Source organism: Nyctereutes procyonoides, unplaced genomic scaffold (genome assembly GCF_905146905.1).
Source record: "Nyctereutes procyonoides isolate TBG_1078 unplaced genomic scaffold, NYPRO_anot_genome, whole genome shotgun sequence".
NCBI lineage: Eukaryota > Metazoa > Chordata > Mammalia > Carnivora > Canidae > Nyctereutes > Nyctereutes procyonoides.
Genome location: NW_026575136.1, coordinates 3,865,940 through 3,881,945, shown reverse-complemented (window position 1 = coordinate 3,881,945; position 16,006 = coordinate 3,865,940). Strand labels below are relative to the sequence as shown.

The following is a 16,006-nucleotide window of genomic DNA, read 5'->3' as shown; positions in this document are numbered from 1 at the left end:
AGAAAACAATAACAATTTCAGATGCTTTTAACAACAAATGCTTATTTCTTGCTCCTGTTCCGTTGCTGGGAAAAGTCAAGAAAACTAAATAGTCACTCTAAGGCCTCGTACCTGACCCCCCTCTAATTTTATACACTTTCCAGAAAAGGATCGGACACATATGGTTTAAATACCAATGTTGAAAAAAAAATACCAACGTTGATTTCAGAGTAAAAAAATAATTAAAGATTCCTTATACTATCATTATTTCAGAAAATTATGTTCTTTCTCCTTTTCTATAGTACGGCAGTAACAGACAGAAGTCATTATGTTAAAGGAGTATAAAATCCTAAGCCTAATACTTCTTCTAATGAGCATACAAATCAGACATTACAACTATGTAGATATTGGCATGAGGTATACAGCCTTTAAATTTAATAATTTAATATTCATATCATCATTTGCATTAAATTAAGTTAAATGATGTGTAAATTTTATACACATCATTATGTCATCTAATATACCAAGGAAGCTTTTTTTTTTTTTTTAGATTTTAAAATAATCAACTTACCTTGCAAAAAACAAGGAAGGAATAAGGAAAAATCTTTTGAGGCAGTAAAAGGAAAACATAAAAAATAGATAACAAACTAAAAAGGAAGTGGATTTGAGGGAAAAACAAAGGTGATGTCATATGAGGCGATATCTATGGCCAATGTGTGACAAAGCAGGAAGTATCATTCTCTCTTTCCTGTTACTATAAACTAAAAAACTGAAATGCGTGAATTGCCTATGAGGAGGGGAGGAGAGACTACAATACAGGTCTGTCTGATTCCAAATTCACACAAATGGCAATTTGTATCCCTGCATACCAGCATTTTAATTTCAGACAATAGTTTAAATTAAATTACATTTATTTTTAAATACTTTTAAAAAAAATATTTTATTTATTTATTTATGAGAGACACAGAGAGAGAGAGGGGCAGAGACACAGGCAGAGGGAGAAGCAGGCTCCACGCAGGGAGCCTGACATGGGACTCGATCCCGAGTCTCCAGGATCACACCCTGGGCTGCAGGCAGCGCCAAACTGCTGCACCACCAGGGCTGCCCTTAAATTACATTTAATTGCCATATATATATATATATACATATATATATGTATATATATATGTGTGTTTTCATCAGGCAAGCACTTTTAGAATTTTGGTCATGAAAGAAAAAACATTTCTAAATTACATTTAATTGCCATATATATATACATATATATGTATATATATGTATATGTGTATATATATATATATATATATATATATATATATATGTTTTCATCAGGCAAGCACTTTTAGAATTTTGGTCATGAAAGAAAAAACATTTCTTTGTTGACTGCATCCTGAGACAAGAAATGAAATATCACACAATTTGTATCATTAAATAAGTAAATTTTTTTCATGCCCAAGTTGCTAGAATGGGATCATCTGATTTTATAAAGGGAAGAATTAATGAGTGAAAGAGGGAAGGTAGGGAAAAAAGAAGCCAAGAAAGAAGGAAAGAAGAAAAAAAAAGAAGGAAAGAAGGAAGAAAATATTTGCCTATTACTGTGGTTCTTTTATATGAAGTGTTTCCCGTAGTGGATCAATATTCCTTTTAGTGAGAAAGGACTGACTGACAACTAATTGAAAGCAAGTTCTTATGAATGGCGCTACACATTCTTCATAAAATAAGCACCCCATGTTTATGAAACTTCTCTCTATATAGTCGCATATTTATATGTGTTCAACCATGCATCTTCCCTGCCTCATGGATCTATTCATTCATTTAGTTAAATGGCAACATACACACACTGACCATGTGCCAGAGACTGCTCAAGAAATAGAGAATACAGGGACGCCTGGGTGGCTCAGCAGTTGAGCATCTCCCTTTGGCTCAGGGTGTGATCCTGGGGTCAGGGATCAAGTCCCACATCTGGCTCCCTGCAGGGAGCCTGCTTCTCCCTCTGCCTATGTCTCTGCCTCTTTGTGTCTCTCTTGAATAAATAAATAAAATCTTTAAAAAAGAGAGGAATGGGAGAATACAAAGATGAATAATAGACAATCCCCACCTTAAGTTCATCACAATCTAGCATAGTTATAGGCAAATGCATGTTTTAGATACTTACCATATGGAAATATGCATATAGAATATACCATATTTATGATTGTATGCTGACCAAATGAATAAAAATATTTATAACCCCAAATTGCAGTTTTCTCCATAATGTAAAATTATGTAACTGTAATATTGTATGGCATTTTAGATTTATTGAAGATATTTGTCTCTACTTCCTAAATCAATTTTTACCCATTGCCTGCATAAACCTTCTTACCTTCAGTCAGAAAGTAATCAACATTTGGATTAGGAAAGAAATGTGTTAATGGGCATCTTTTGTCCTAAAGTCTCCTTGTTTCTGCCTACAACATGATTCTATAAATGTTGAACAAACCTGGTGACTGTTGTATGACTAACATCTACATGGGATATACAAATTGTTTAATTCATACTGATTGACTTTAGCAAATCATTCTCAATCTATCTCATATGTTTCTCTTTTTTTTTGATTACTTGTTTTATTTTTAAAAACAATTAAATGTAAAACAAATATTTTGAAAGTTTAGGTCCTAGATTTTGAGGAAGGCTGAAAGGTGGTAATTGTGAAGCTGATATTGATACTAACACAGGGTCCCTTAATCAAGTACAAATGATTGATGGGAAGCTTGCATGTTAGCTTTTGGAGAACATGTAGTAGTCTTGTAAGTAGAATAAAGGCTATGCTGAAGTATCAGAAAGCAGAAGACCATTTTCATGTCAGAATCGTTTTTCAGTGATTTGAGCTATAAATTAGTCTGACTAACATCAATATCCCAGCATATGAGTAATGCAATAGAAAGTAAATTAAATATATTTTTTAGAGAATTAAAGTTATATTGGACTTAAAGACATTCATACACTCAAAACCTTGTGATAACACCTCCAGATCTTCCTACCATTGCCTCAGATTTGCATGGGATTAATGTATCTTGAATGATACTTAAAAATGTAACAGTTAGATATGCCAGACATCCTCATAATAATTTGTTTCAAATTTCATCACTGGTACCACACAAAAGCCCTAAGAAATAAGAAGGGCATTCATGAGGTGTTTTTTTTTAATAGAAATATTCTTTATTGTTCACCTTTATCTTGTGCTAAATCACAAAATATTCAGGTGGTAAAATAGTTACTTTGTGTCCATGGCACTAAGCATAGAGAATTCCACCCCTTATGGTTTGGTAGTTTTTTAAGACAATTGTAGGATTGGCCTTTTGTCTTGGCAATGTGTAGAGAGAGCCCTCTAATTGTATTACAGCATACATTATGTTTTTCCTCTCACCTTTAGCTATAGCATTATTACCACTGTTTCTAACGTTCGCCTGCTTTTATGTCTTTAGTTACATCCATCATATTACTTAACACTAATTTTATTATTATTCCTATTCCTTTTTATCCGGTGCATGTAATGTATTCAGTGAAGTACAAATTGTCTATTCAGTCTAAAAAACACCTCAGGCTTTTCAGATCTGCTTTCAATAAAATTTTCTGGGAATATCTAGATGATAAACTTTTCCATTACTATAGATTTCTTTTTTTTTTTTTAGTATTTATTCAGTCATCATTTCACACTTTGGTGGCCATTTCTGCTCAAGTGGCCTGTGCAGAATTATATGTTTAAACATTTCTAACTTAAACCACTCAATCTTAACAAACTTCCCTTTATGGGTAATTACTTGGCAAACTAGATTTCATCTTTTTTTATTCCACCTTACTTCTTAAAATAAATCACTTTAAAAAATCCATTCTATTAATTTTATTTCTTTCATCGCCACCTTTTCAATTTCTTATTAATTTTTACTTTTCCTAAAACAATTACTGGTCAGATTTTATTGAATATCTCTCTCTCTCTCTCTCTTTTTTTTTTTTACTTTATCACGTTACCATTTCTCAAACCAAGAACCCTTTCTGATCGAATTCTCTTAATATTAAAGTAAGATTAGTTTTGTCTTACTAATCTTATCAGTACTAGATAACACAATGATTTAATGTAATATTTTAAAAAAATGAATTATATTCTTATGGAGTAGAATCAAGTATACTTATAAAAACAAACATAAATTTAAGCTACTGCCTTAAGCTTTCTGAAGAAAAAAAAAAAGGTAATACCTGCCTGTTCCCATGTAAGAAGTAACAGTTAAATTTAGATTGAGAATAGTACTGCATAAATAGAAATTGTAGTGCAAAATTGTATGTAAAAAATACCAAATAAGTGAAATATAGGGTCAATAGTTTTGGAAGTTCAAGAGTGGATTGAGTAATAATATAGATGAATTTATAGATAACGGATCTTTAAAGATATATTAGACACATGTACAATATTTTGGAACCAATATAAAGATGTGAAATTGATATCAAGAAGGATATAAACACTCTTTAATAATATATTCCTCAATTTCACTGGTAGAGACAGAATGTTAAACATTTTGATCACAGGTCTGAGCCAATGTGGTAATTCTTACAAATCTATGACTCAAAAAAATACACTATTTCCTTTTGTTCAGACAATATTTTGACTTTTTATTGAGAAGTTGGTAGTCTCCTGGGCATAAGGGACTAAAGAAAAGCATTTCTTCCTACTCCTGCATTGAATTAGAATGATCATGGCATTATTGCAGAAAACAATAATGAAATAATGACATCACATTTTATTCTTCTACTTAAGCTATTTTTTTTCCTGGCAAATTATTTGAATATGCACATCCTCATTTCACATAGTAATTCCAACTCCTAGGTTATTACAAGAGTGAGTAAGAGTATTTTTTGTATGAATATACTTATCCTAAGATCTGGCACAAAGTTCAGCAAATATTAATTGGATCTTATGCAAAATTTCACATCAAAGTGAGTACGGGAAATTTAGGGGGCATGTTACAAAAAATATGAATCATTATGTGTATATGAAATAATTTTAACTCAGAAAGTCATGAAACAATGAAATATTGAAAAGTGTTTTACAATAAAATTAACAAACCGGTGAATAAATATCTGTCTAAATATATAACATCTTACAAACTACTGTTCACATGTAGAGGGCACAAAAAATACTGGGAATTACACAACAGTATAGTGAGTCAAAGTGAGTAAAAGTGAGGAACACCATGCAAATGTAGTCATTTCAACACCAGAAATTTGCCAAATTATTTGGACAAAGTATTTTGCCAGTGCTTTTTTTTTAATTTTCTTTACATAAATATGGAAATAGTACTATATAAATCTAGTGCACAAAATGTAGTATTTTAACTGAAGCTTTTGGAACACTAAAGCATGCATGACACAATGCACAAGTTTACTAAGGTTTCCTTAATCCCTTTGTGCCATTTTTTCCCCTGTGAGTTTTTTTTTTCCCCTGAATGTCTCTATCATCATGGTTAATAAGGGTAGCCTAGCACGTATATCGAGGAGGAGAAATTCAATTCCAAATTACTTTAAGGTTCACCTTTGAATTTTACTTTGATCAGAAGAGTCCCATGATCTTTAAATTTGATGAAAAAAGGGAGTAGATATTAATCTCATTATTTTATTTTGAACTTCTCCCAAAGCAGGTGACTCTACACCACATTTCTGCAAAATGACATTTGTAGTCCATGTAAGTTGATCATTGTTATACAGTGAAAGGTAGTATCTCAGATTTTACAACACCTGTCATATTTTGTATCTAATATTCTCAATTCTCAATCACTGTACTACTTCAGAGGTAGCAGTATTTTGGTCAGTTTAATTATATGTCTTGTATCTATGCTTACATGTAAAAACTGTTCCTTTTAGAGATTATTTTTTATCCCCTTTATATTTGCTAACTGATTTTGATATTCTGAAAATGTTTACTATTCTTCCTAGTAATATCTGTTCTGCTATTGCCTTTACATGAAGGTATTCCCTTGTGATACAGAATATTACAATTGAAACAGTATATTATAACTATACAATAATTTCACAAATTTTTAAAGGACACAGTAACTACTAACTATGTCCTCTAAACACTACTTTTCAACTAACTGCATATTTTATATAGTAACATTCAGATGAAAATTAGTTATCAAAATCAAAAACTCACTCAGCTTTCTAATACTATGTAAAGAACTTTTACCAATATAATTTAATCTTCTGAATAATCATGCTGGGCATGCATATTATTATTCTCACCAAAAAATTTTTTTAAAAGATCAAATAATATTTGATATAAGGACAAAGTCTATGGGACTATAGCAATAAGTTGTCTCAAATATTTCTTGAAGTGTGATTGGTGAATTACTTGCATCAGAATCACTTCGTCAAAGTAAAGATTTCTGGTCCAAACTCCAAGCTGCTTAATGAAAATCCCTGGTATATGGGACTCTAGAATTTCAATTTTAGCAATTTTTTCAGTTTGCTAGCCATACTAATATAGAACATAATGAAATATCACAAAATATATTAGAATTCAGACTATTTTATACATATAGCTATAATGTAAGTGGAAGAATAAGATTAAGAAAACAATGCAACAGTAAATAATCTTCTTTTTAACGTCAATAGCCTTAGAGAGAAGGGAAGAAGTCAAAAACTGTAAAATCTATAACACTTTACCAGGCAGCTATTGACTTCAAGAAACTGCTAGGAGCCATAAAAAAGGAATGAAATCTTTCCATTTGCAATAACATAGATAGAGCTAGTGAGTATAATGCTAAGTTAAATATGTCAATCAGAGAAAGACAGATACCATATGATCTCACTCATGTGTGGAATTTAAGAAACAAAACAGATGAGCAAAGAAAAAATGAAAGAGAAGCCAAGAAACAGACTCTTATCTATAGAGAACTAATGGTTACCACAGGGGAGGTGGACAGGAGGGTGGGAGAAACAGAAGATGGAGATTTAACAGTACATTTATCATGATGAAAAAAAATGTATAAAAAAACCTGCCAGAAGCAATATCTTTATATGATGATGTGAACAAAAGAAGGATAAAAGATAGTTTAGATAAATAAGTCTCTCTCTCTCTCTCTCTCTCTCTCTCTCTCTCTCTCTCTCTCCATGTTCCAACAATACTTAGTTAAAATTCACCAGTGTTAAAAATGTTAAATAATTCAGACTGCCATAGTGGTAAACACATAAGAAAAAGAAGGGGATTTGTATTGTCCTAAAGTTAAGGATAGTAGGAAACAACCTATAGAATAAGTGTAAAAGGAATGACACAGAAGTGTTTGTGCTGGTAAGGAATAAAGTAAAGGCAGGTAGTCATCTGTGGGGCTTAGTCAGTTAAGCATCAAATTCTTGGTTTCTGCTCAGGTCCTGATCTCATGACTCATGAGATTGAGCCTTGTGTTGGCTCTGTACTCAGCAGGAGTCTGCTTGGATATTCTTTCCTTCTTCCCCTCTCCCTCCCTCCCTAAAATAAAAAATTAGGGGATCTCTGGGTGGCTCAGCAGTTTAGCTCCTGCCTTGGGCTCAGGGTGTGACCCCGGGGTCCCGGGATTGAGTCCCACTTCGGGCTCCCTGCATGGAGCCTGCTTCTCCCTCTGCCCGTGTCTCTGCCTGTCTCTCTGTGTCTCTCATGAATAAATAAATAAAATATTTAAAATAAATAAATAAATAAACTTTAAAAAAACATTTAAACATTTATTTTAAATCTTGGGAGGTACACGAAGGACTTCCTTGAAGACAATTATCTGAAGATGACTGGTAGGGAGCAGTGGATTACAACAGTACAGATTAAAGGTGACCGGGGCATGGACTGTGGATTTTACTTGAAGAATAATGAAAAGGAGATGCCAGAAATATCATAGCACAGTAATGCAAATGATTCAGTGAGGAATTGGACAAGAAATTTTGATGATCCTCAGATATTCTGATTCCTAAATGTTCTGCCCTTAATAGCTTTGATCATTGTAGTCTATTCAGAGTATAAAAATTTATGAATTTCTATAAAGATGGTAAAAATCCTTGGTCTTAAATCAACCACTGGAAGAAGAGCTCGTGGAGCAGCAAATGCCTTAAGTAGTCATTTTGTAAGGTAGGCAACAAGAATAATGACTTCTATTTGATTTAGTATCTCAAAAGATATAATTTTTAAAAAATGTAACAAATGTTGAACAGTAGAACATTTTTATCTTTGGCCATAAAACATTGTTTTATAAGGAGTAAAGGGAAAATTGCAAGGTGATCATCAGCTTATTAAGATGTATAACTGTTAAAATTAATTATTTCTCCAGCACCGTCTTTGAGAGTTTTTTCCAGTATGTAATAAGTAAAATATTCCTTGAAGATTAGGAATTTAAAAGTGGTTTCACAATTTAAAAGAGAAGAGATTTATTACCATTAGTAGGTGATTTCTTTTATCCATCATAAATACTGGGTTCCAAGCTCTGGATAAAATAGATAATTAGTACAGTTCAGAAATACCACCTGTCTTACCTAAATAATTCCAGAGTTTGGAATTAAGAATCACACTATCCTTATCTTCTTTGCTTAAAAATCTCTTTTTATTCTTCCGGGGTTCTAAAGCCATATATTTCATCACTTCCTAAAGTAATTAAAATATGTGATGTTCGTGTCCAAACACAATCCGGTAATTTAGCATTTAATCCTCCTATTTTGAGCAATTTCACTTTTTGACTTCTAAGTATCTCAGTGTAATGATGAGCCCAGAGGTTCTTATCTCTAGTAATAACATAACAAAATGTATCTCAGGTCATTCTTCTTATTTAACATGAACCCTGATTTAGGTTTGTTTTTATTTGGTTATCAAAGAAGGTAATGTAAAGAGCCAATCTTTATATTTTAATCAGTAATTCAATATGCCTGCACAAAAATAACCTTAAATACATAAGCTATATAATAAAATTATTAAGCAATCAGTATAGGTCTTTTTTCCATTAGTATGTAAAACTTCCTCAGGAAGATTTGACAAATGTAAAGCTATGTAAAACAGAAAGAATTTTGCAATGATCAGAATTCACTCCAACAACATTTTACAAAATCATCCTAAACAGATTATTTTGAATTATCTGTGGACTGTGTCAAGAATCAGAAACTGTAAAGAATTGGAACAGTTTTGTAGATCGATCATCTGTAAAACCACAAGTGAGGAAAAGAAATGACTTTTAAAAATCAATGATTTTATCCATTGTTCACTTTACTATAATTTTGTAAAAATGTGCTCATTCCATTACCTTACTTCAGGAATGTAGACAGAGTCATTGACCTGGCCTTAAAATTTATTTATCTACTTTAATGATTTATTGCATTATGCTATATAGTAAATGTGTATAGGAAATAGATACATAAACTTGTTATAAAAAAATCTAAACAAAAAGGTAAGATGATGCATGAATGATGACCTAATAATATATTAATGTTCATTTAAACCATAATCCATACTCATACTTTTACAATATCATTATTAATCAAATAACTATATTCTTGAATTATAACATTATTGTCAATTATGCTGACATTAATATATGCTTTAATGAAACAAATTTTTGTTTTCATGATTTGAAGTTTTCAGTCATGATGATTTTATGAGCTTTCACCCATGTTTTAGGAGAGCCAATGCTGTCCTCACAGATATCCCAGATAATTCACATGGCATCATCGAAGCCTAGTTCCAAGCACAGCTTCAGCTATCTGAATTGACTATGACATTATTGGCAGAAACCTTGAAATTGCAGTTATTTAGTTTGGCCACCATGCCCAGAGAGATCTACTTGAAATGGTTCTGGAAGCTGTTCTTTCATTGTGTGCAACTATTCTTAATATGGTGACATTTGACAGTCATTTTAAACAAGAATTGAAGCCAATTAAGCGGTCTCTCTGTGGATTTCCTCTGACAGATGCACAGAGGCATCTTGGGCTAGCCAATAGGCATTATTGAAATGTAGCTAAAACCATTCCAGCATTTATTTTGATGCATCCAGCTAATTATATGGCTGTGATTTATGTTTAAGTAAAGGACTTTAACCAGATCTATTATTTTCACCCTCTGTTACACTTTTAATCATAGTGTCATGGTACCTATATGGGGAAGACTGCTTCTTCCACTAAAAACTTGGGCGTGTTTTCTTGATTCCATAGAGACAGAAGTCTGATTTTAAATGGGAATGGACTGCATTTCCCTATGCATGATTAGAAGAGTAAAAATTCTGCAGTTTGAACTGAGACAGATGACCATTTGCTGTTGGGTGTTTAATTAAACTTTGGACATAGAGCAGGCCAGGGGGAAAAAAAGTCCCAGAAACTTAAAGATTGATCTGCTTGACAGGCCAACTCAGTTTTTATTGTGGCTACTTGCAATTTTCAGTACTTCTTAAATTGATTCCTAATTCTTAATTAAGATTTCAGTTTTGCTATAAAATATACTAAATTTAAGTTTTAACATAGGATAAAGAAAAATGACTGTAAACCTAAATTTAAAAAAAAATTTTTTCAACAAATGATGTCCAGTTGAAACTACCCTCCACATACCGGCAATATACAGGACATTAGCAGAACTCTATACCTAATATTTATGAATCAGTGATGGCTGGCTCTTCATTTCATTTGGTTAAAGTTATTATATTAGCAGATTTGTGAGTTTTATTATAAACCAATTTTTCTTCTTTATTCTTTTAATTTTTCTAGATGCTCCACCAACTGGTCAGGCACACAGTGTGAGAGACCAGCCCCAAAGAGCAGCAAGTCTGATCATATTAACACAAGTAAGTTCTTCAGGTTAATATCTTGGGTGGTGGGTGTACCATATGGTGCAGGAATTGTATTGTATGCCATGACTGGGGGACTTGAATCTTGGAAAGTGTCCTTCACGGAATTCTGCAGGCGATGCATTGCAATCCAGTTGTTTTTGGAAAGATGGAGCACTGAGCTCACCTGATGACAGGTTCTAGCATTTATGTGCTCTTTCAGACAGCAAACTTGGGGGCAGTTTTCAGAATGCACATTGGCAAACCTAGCATAAGCTTTTCTGGAGAAATGTACATCAGCTACCAAGGCTGCAAATAGCACAATGGATATGATAATGCTCCAGGAAAAAAAGTAATTCCATGTTTTAATTAGAGCAAAGTGTATTTTCTTGAATTGCATTTCAGTATGTTGTTATAAAGCAATCTTGACTGGTAGACTTAAGGAAAAATATATTAACAAGCAATAAGAATTGTGGTTGATTTATTGCTTCTTTGTCTTCAAAGTATTGGTTTTGAAATGTATTGAAATATAGCTCAGCATTTTACAAATTGCTTTATGCAGCTGTAGTCTCAGGACTACATCTGGATATGAAAGTCCATCTACATCATCATTGTGTGTGTCTGTTGTGTATATTTTTAACAACTTTAAACAATTTTATAAAGATTTTCAAAATGAAAGTCAAAAATAAAGTTTCCCAATTCACACATATTGTCATGCATTTTATTATGAGAGGAGAACTTTTGAAATATGTAATAACTAGTAAGTGGGTAAATATATTCTTGAAGAAGAAAAATAACTTCACTGATGGACATATGCTTGCCTTACCAGTTTTCCTCTGGTGGAAAAAAAAAAAAAAACTTTCATGAAAACAAAAAAACATATCATGGAGTTTGTGAAAAAGGAAAGACTATCAAAGTGAAAAGAATGCCATTTTTGTACCCTACACGCAGGGTCCCAGTGTCCTATTCTTTCTTCCCAGGATCTAGAGTTCATACACATGTTGCCAATAATAGTTCTGGAGGCACGCTAATTTATGTATGATTTTCCAGTTACAGAACTCAACAATAATTAAGAACATTGTTTTTTTTAGATTTATTTATTTATTTATTCATAACAGAAAGAGACAGACAGAGAGACAGACACAGGCAGAGGGAGAAGCAGGCTCTGTGCAGGGAGCCGGACATGGGACTCGATCTCGGGTCTCCAGGATCACACCCCTGGCTGAAGGTGGCGCTAAACCGGTGGGCCACCGGGGCTGCCCAATAGCACTGTTTTTAAGTGAAAAATGCATTTCAAATGCATTGGAACCTATGGAACACACTGAATTTATAAGCTGAGAATTATGAAGACAAGTTATATGTTAGGCTTTTATTTACGGCAATCTCTCAATTATCTAAGATGACTGAAATACATAGCCTTTTAAAGAGTCAAAAACAATTTTAAATATTGATAAACTCTGAAAGGAAAGAAGGATATAAAGTAGCACATCCATTCAATTTTCAAATTTTACATAAGTTCCATCCACAAAGGAAAGTTTGGTGTTTGGAAATGGTTTGCAGGAGGGGAACACCAGATGTTTTTATTGGAAGGTGAAGTCTCCAATTATTTGCAGGGGCAAAAAGCTCCCTTACAAGGCAGTTGTCTCTAATCACATACAGCAGTTCTAAAACAGAGACTGTATCAGACAGAAAGAGTTGCAAGTATTTGTAATCCTTTATCAAAGACTCTAATGTCCTTCCTTCCATCACTGATTTAAAGTCATTAAATTTAATAGAAGTATCAATGCACATTGAAAGGGCTATTAGCTATGTAAATGTCAAATTTTCTTAAATTTGAGCAAAGTTGACCACATAATGACACTATTAAAAGGTACTTATCATCAGACATTTATGCTTACAGAAACTTGCCTCAATAACTTTGAAAGAAGGGGGAAAAAACTAGTTTGATCCTACCTAAGGTAAAGCCCAGTAGTTTCGAATGGTTGTCAAATGTTCCCCAAACTTGGGGAAAAATCATCTGCCCGATAAGATAGATAGACACTTTAGCAGTGTGTTTTCAGATCTGCATTTCCACTAGCAGTGAAACATTCCATAATCACTGGACCCTGGAATAATAAAGAATACACTGCTTCTGTTGGCCTGACTGCTGTCAGCCTGCATGGAGATTTAACTTTCTAATTGATGCACAGCTTCTTAATCATCTCTGAGTACTCATACTGATGTTTTCTGGCCTTTGTTGTTTTAAGTATCTAAAAAAATCAGCCTGTGGAATTAAGTGGATCTATTATCCTAGCATGTTCTGCTGAGGTTCCACTTAAAAGAAGCTAGTCTGACTCTTCTGAAGTTATTTTGAAGAGTTTTAAATTAAATATGATAAAATATTCCTTGGGCACTTCTATTTAAATTTTACCTCAAGTTTTAAGGGAGTGGATGCTCAATTTTTGAATTATGCTATTCGTATTTGCTAAAATAAAAGAGGATAAAAATATACTCAGCATTTGTGAGGCAGTAATATTGAGATGCTCTATTTTAGTGCGGTGACAACAGAGATGTGGTATCTGTTACGGAGTTGTGTTTCCTCTTTTCCTATTTTGCCCTTATCTCTTTTATACCATCTTGTTTTAAAATAGAAAAAATAACTAATTATGTGCACCAAGGAACCAACAATTTGCAGATATAGAGAGATAACTGAAACATGCAACAAAATAATGCTTTGTCCTAATTCTTCCAAATCAAATATTTATTAAGCCTCAACAAAGTGTCAAGTACTGAATGAGATCCCAGAGACAAGTGAGTGAGTGAGACAGACAGTGCCTCTTCAATGAAGCTGAGGTTCTAGAAGGGTAAACGGAAATAAAACAAGCAAGGAAACAAATGAGTAAGCATGGGGATTTATGAAATAATTGTAAGTTTTAATTGGTTTTGTTAAGAAAGCAAAAATAAAAGCAAAAAATAGAGAACGGCAGAGGAGATCTGAGGTCAGGAGTGATTTCTCTGAAGTGATGATATAGAAGCTGAGATTTGAAGGATTAGAAAGAGAAGAAGCTGAGGGTATTTCAAACACAAGGGACAGACAGCAAGTATGGAAACCCTGGAACAAGAAAGAGATGCTCAAGGGACTGAAAGACCAGTGTCAACCAGCTGTTGATCAAGGGGACGAGAGAGAGAATGATACAAAATGAGATTATTTTCTAAATTTCTATTATCAATCCTGGTTTGTCTCCTGAGTTTGAGACATAGGTCCCACTGCACAATTTCTATATCCATGCCCATGGCAATGTCTATATCATTCAGTATTCCATGGAAATCTTAAGTTCAACATATCCCCAAATGATCTCACCTTCTTCCCCCACTCAAGCACAGTGCTATGGCAATAATATGTTTTTAATTATTTAATAAACATGTATGTCACACTTTCTATATAATAGACAATCCTATTTACATTACTATGAGGTGGTATTAATGATGACATTCATTTTATGGATGAGTGAACTGAGACAGAGATAACTAATTTGCCCAAGTATAGTTGTTAGTAAGCTGAGATTTGGACAAAGATGGTCTGGCTCCACCGTTTATTATCTCAACTGCTGTGCTATCCTGCCTCTCCCAGAGAAAGGGTCTCTGCAACCTAACAATCTGTATAAAGAAAGATTTGTATTTTAAGTGACAAGGTTATCGAGATGTCGAGATACCCTGTCTATCTTCAATAAGTACTGAATGTGCTTTTTAAAAAATCAGCTTAGAACAATCCACCAATAAGTTACAGCTAAAAAAAAATAACCTGCAGTAAACTTTGATTGATATATGTTACAATATATTTGCTGCTAATATTCTTCTTATTTTGAAAAAAAATCTGTCTTCTAATTCTAAAGATATATGTTGTTGCCAATTGTTTTCCTTGATATAAAAATTTTATAAAACCCAATTTTAAAAACTTGCCCAACTGCCACCCTGCATTATTTACTGGCTACACTAAGCATTATTACAGTTGTTTTTTTTTAAATATAAACATATTAGAATTCTAGGTTCTAAAAGGGCTACAGTGTAAGGAGTTGGAACTGTCATCACAAATGGGACAAAGAAAAAGAAAGAGGTAAATTTTTTAGTATGTATATATAACAGCATTTCTACCTTAAATAGGAATAGAGGAAACTACATAGAATAAGTAAAATATATTTTTAAATAATGTATAATTGGCAGTGAAGGGAAAGTAACTTTGTATACCCTAAGACCAGAATTGGTAAGTATTTTATATCTACCAATTTACCACAAATTATAAGGGAAAATATAAATAATAAAGTAAGAATATTTATAAAGTCATGATCAGTCAGTTGAAGTCATAGTTTATGAAGATACCAAGCTGTTCACTGGTATTTAAAAATTTGTGAATAAATGTTAATTACTATCCAAGGTGCCAGATTCTCTGCTTTCATTAATTGCTAATAAATTACACATTCATATAAAGTTCACTTTCTCAAAACCTAGAGGTAATATAATATCAAGCACATGAAGTTGTTGTATAGTCTTGGTAAGAACATGAAATAATAAAATTAGTTTTAGGGACCCCTGGGTGGCTCAGCAGTTGAACGTTGCATTTGGCTCAGGTCATGATCCTGGGGTTCTGAGATCGAGTCCCACATCGGGCTCCCTGCATGGAGCCTGCTTCTCCCTCTGCCTATGTCTCTGCCCCCCCCCTCTCTCATGAATAAATAAATAAAATCCTTAAAAATAAATAAAATAAAATGATTTTTACATTTTAGGAACTGACTAAATAAAGCAAGTCATTTTTTTTTCTTGCATGGAAGGGTTAGTTATTTTACTCTTTTAAAGAAAGGAAGATTATCTTATATGTGAGATTTCCTTAATAAAGACTTTTTGGTATTTTGGTAAGCATCCAGTATGAACTATGTCATACTGATATCTTCTGTCTAGAGCTATCAAAACTGATCTATGTTACTGTTTTATAGACCTTATGCAGCTGTTTATTGTGCTAAATATTAACAGTTTTTCTACCATATTATTTTTACATGGATGTGTATTTGTAGAGGAAAATTCATATATTTCATAATTCCTAACATTTCATTCTTGAGGCATTCCAGATCCCCACAAAAAAATTTCAATTCCTTTTGGGACTCATTTGTTTTAATTTTAAGCGGACTCAAATGAATCAACCAGATGTTTATTCTAAATAGACAAAGCTTTTTTCTCACAGGCTTTAGATATTTGTCTGTTGGAAAAAATTA

The 16,006-nt window shown here is 32.9% G+C and overlaps 1 protein-coding gene across 1 annotated transcript in view; it reads left to right on the top strand.

Moving 5' to 3' along the window:
* The window catches only part of LOC129495604 (low-density lipoprotein receptor-related protein 1B), a 1,831,349-nt gene that overhangs the window by 1,806,896 nt on the left and 8,447 nt on the right, over positions 1–16,006 (top strand). Inside the window, exon 87 of the mRNA XM_055303278.1 lies at positions 10,705–10,781. Within this exon, the coding sequence (XP_055159253.1) occupies positions 10,705–10,781 (77 nt within the window). The remainder of the gene's footprint in view (positions 1–10,704; positions 10,782–16,006) is intronic.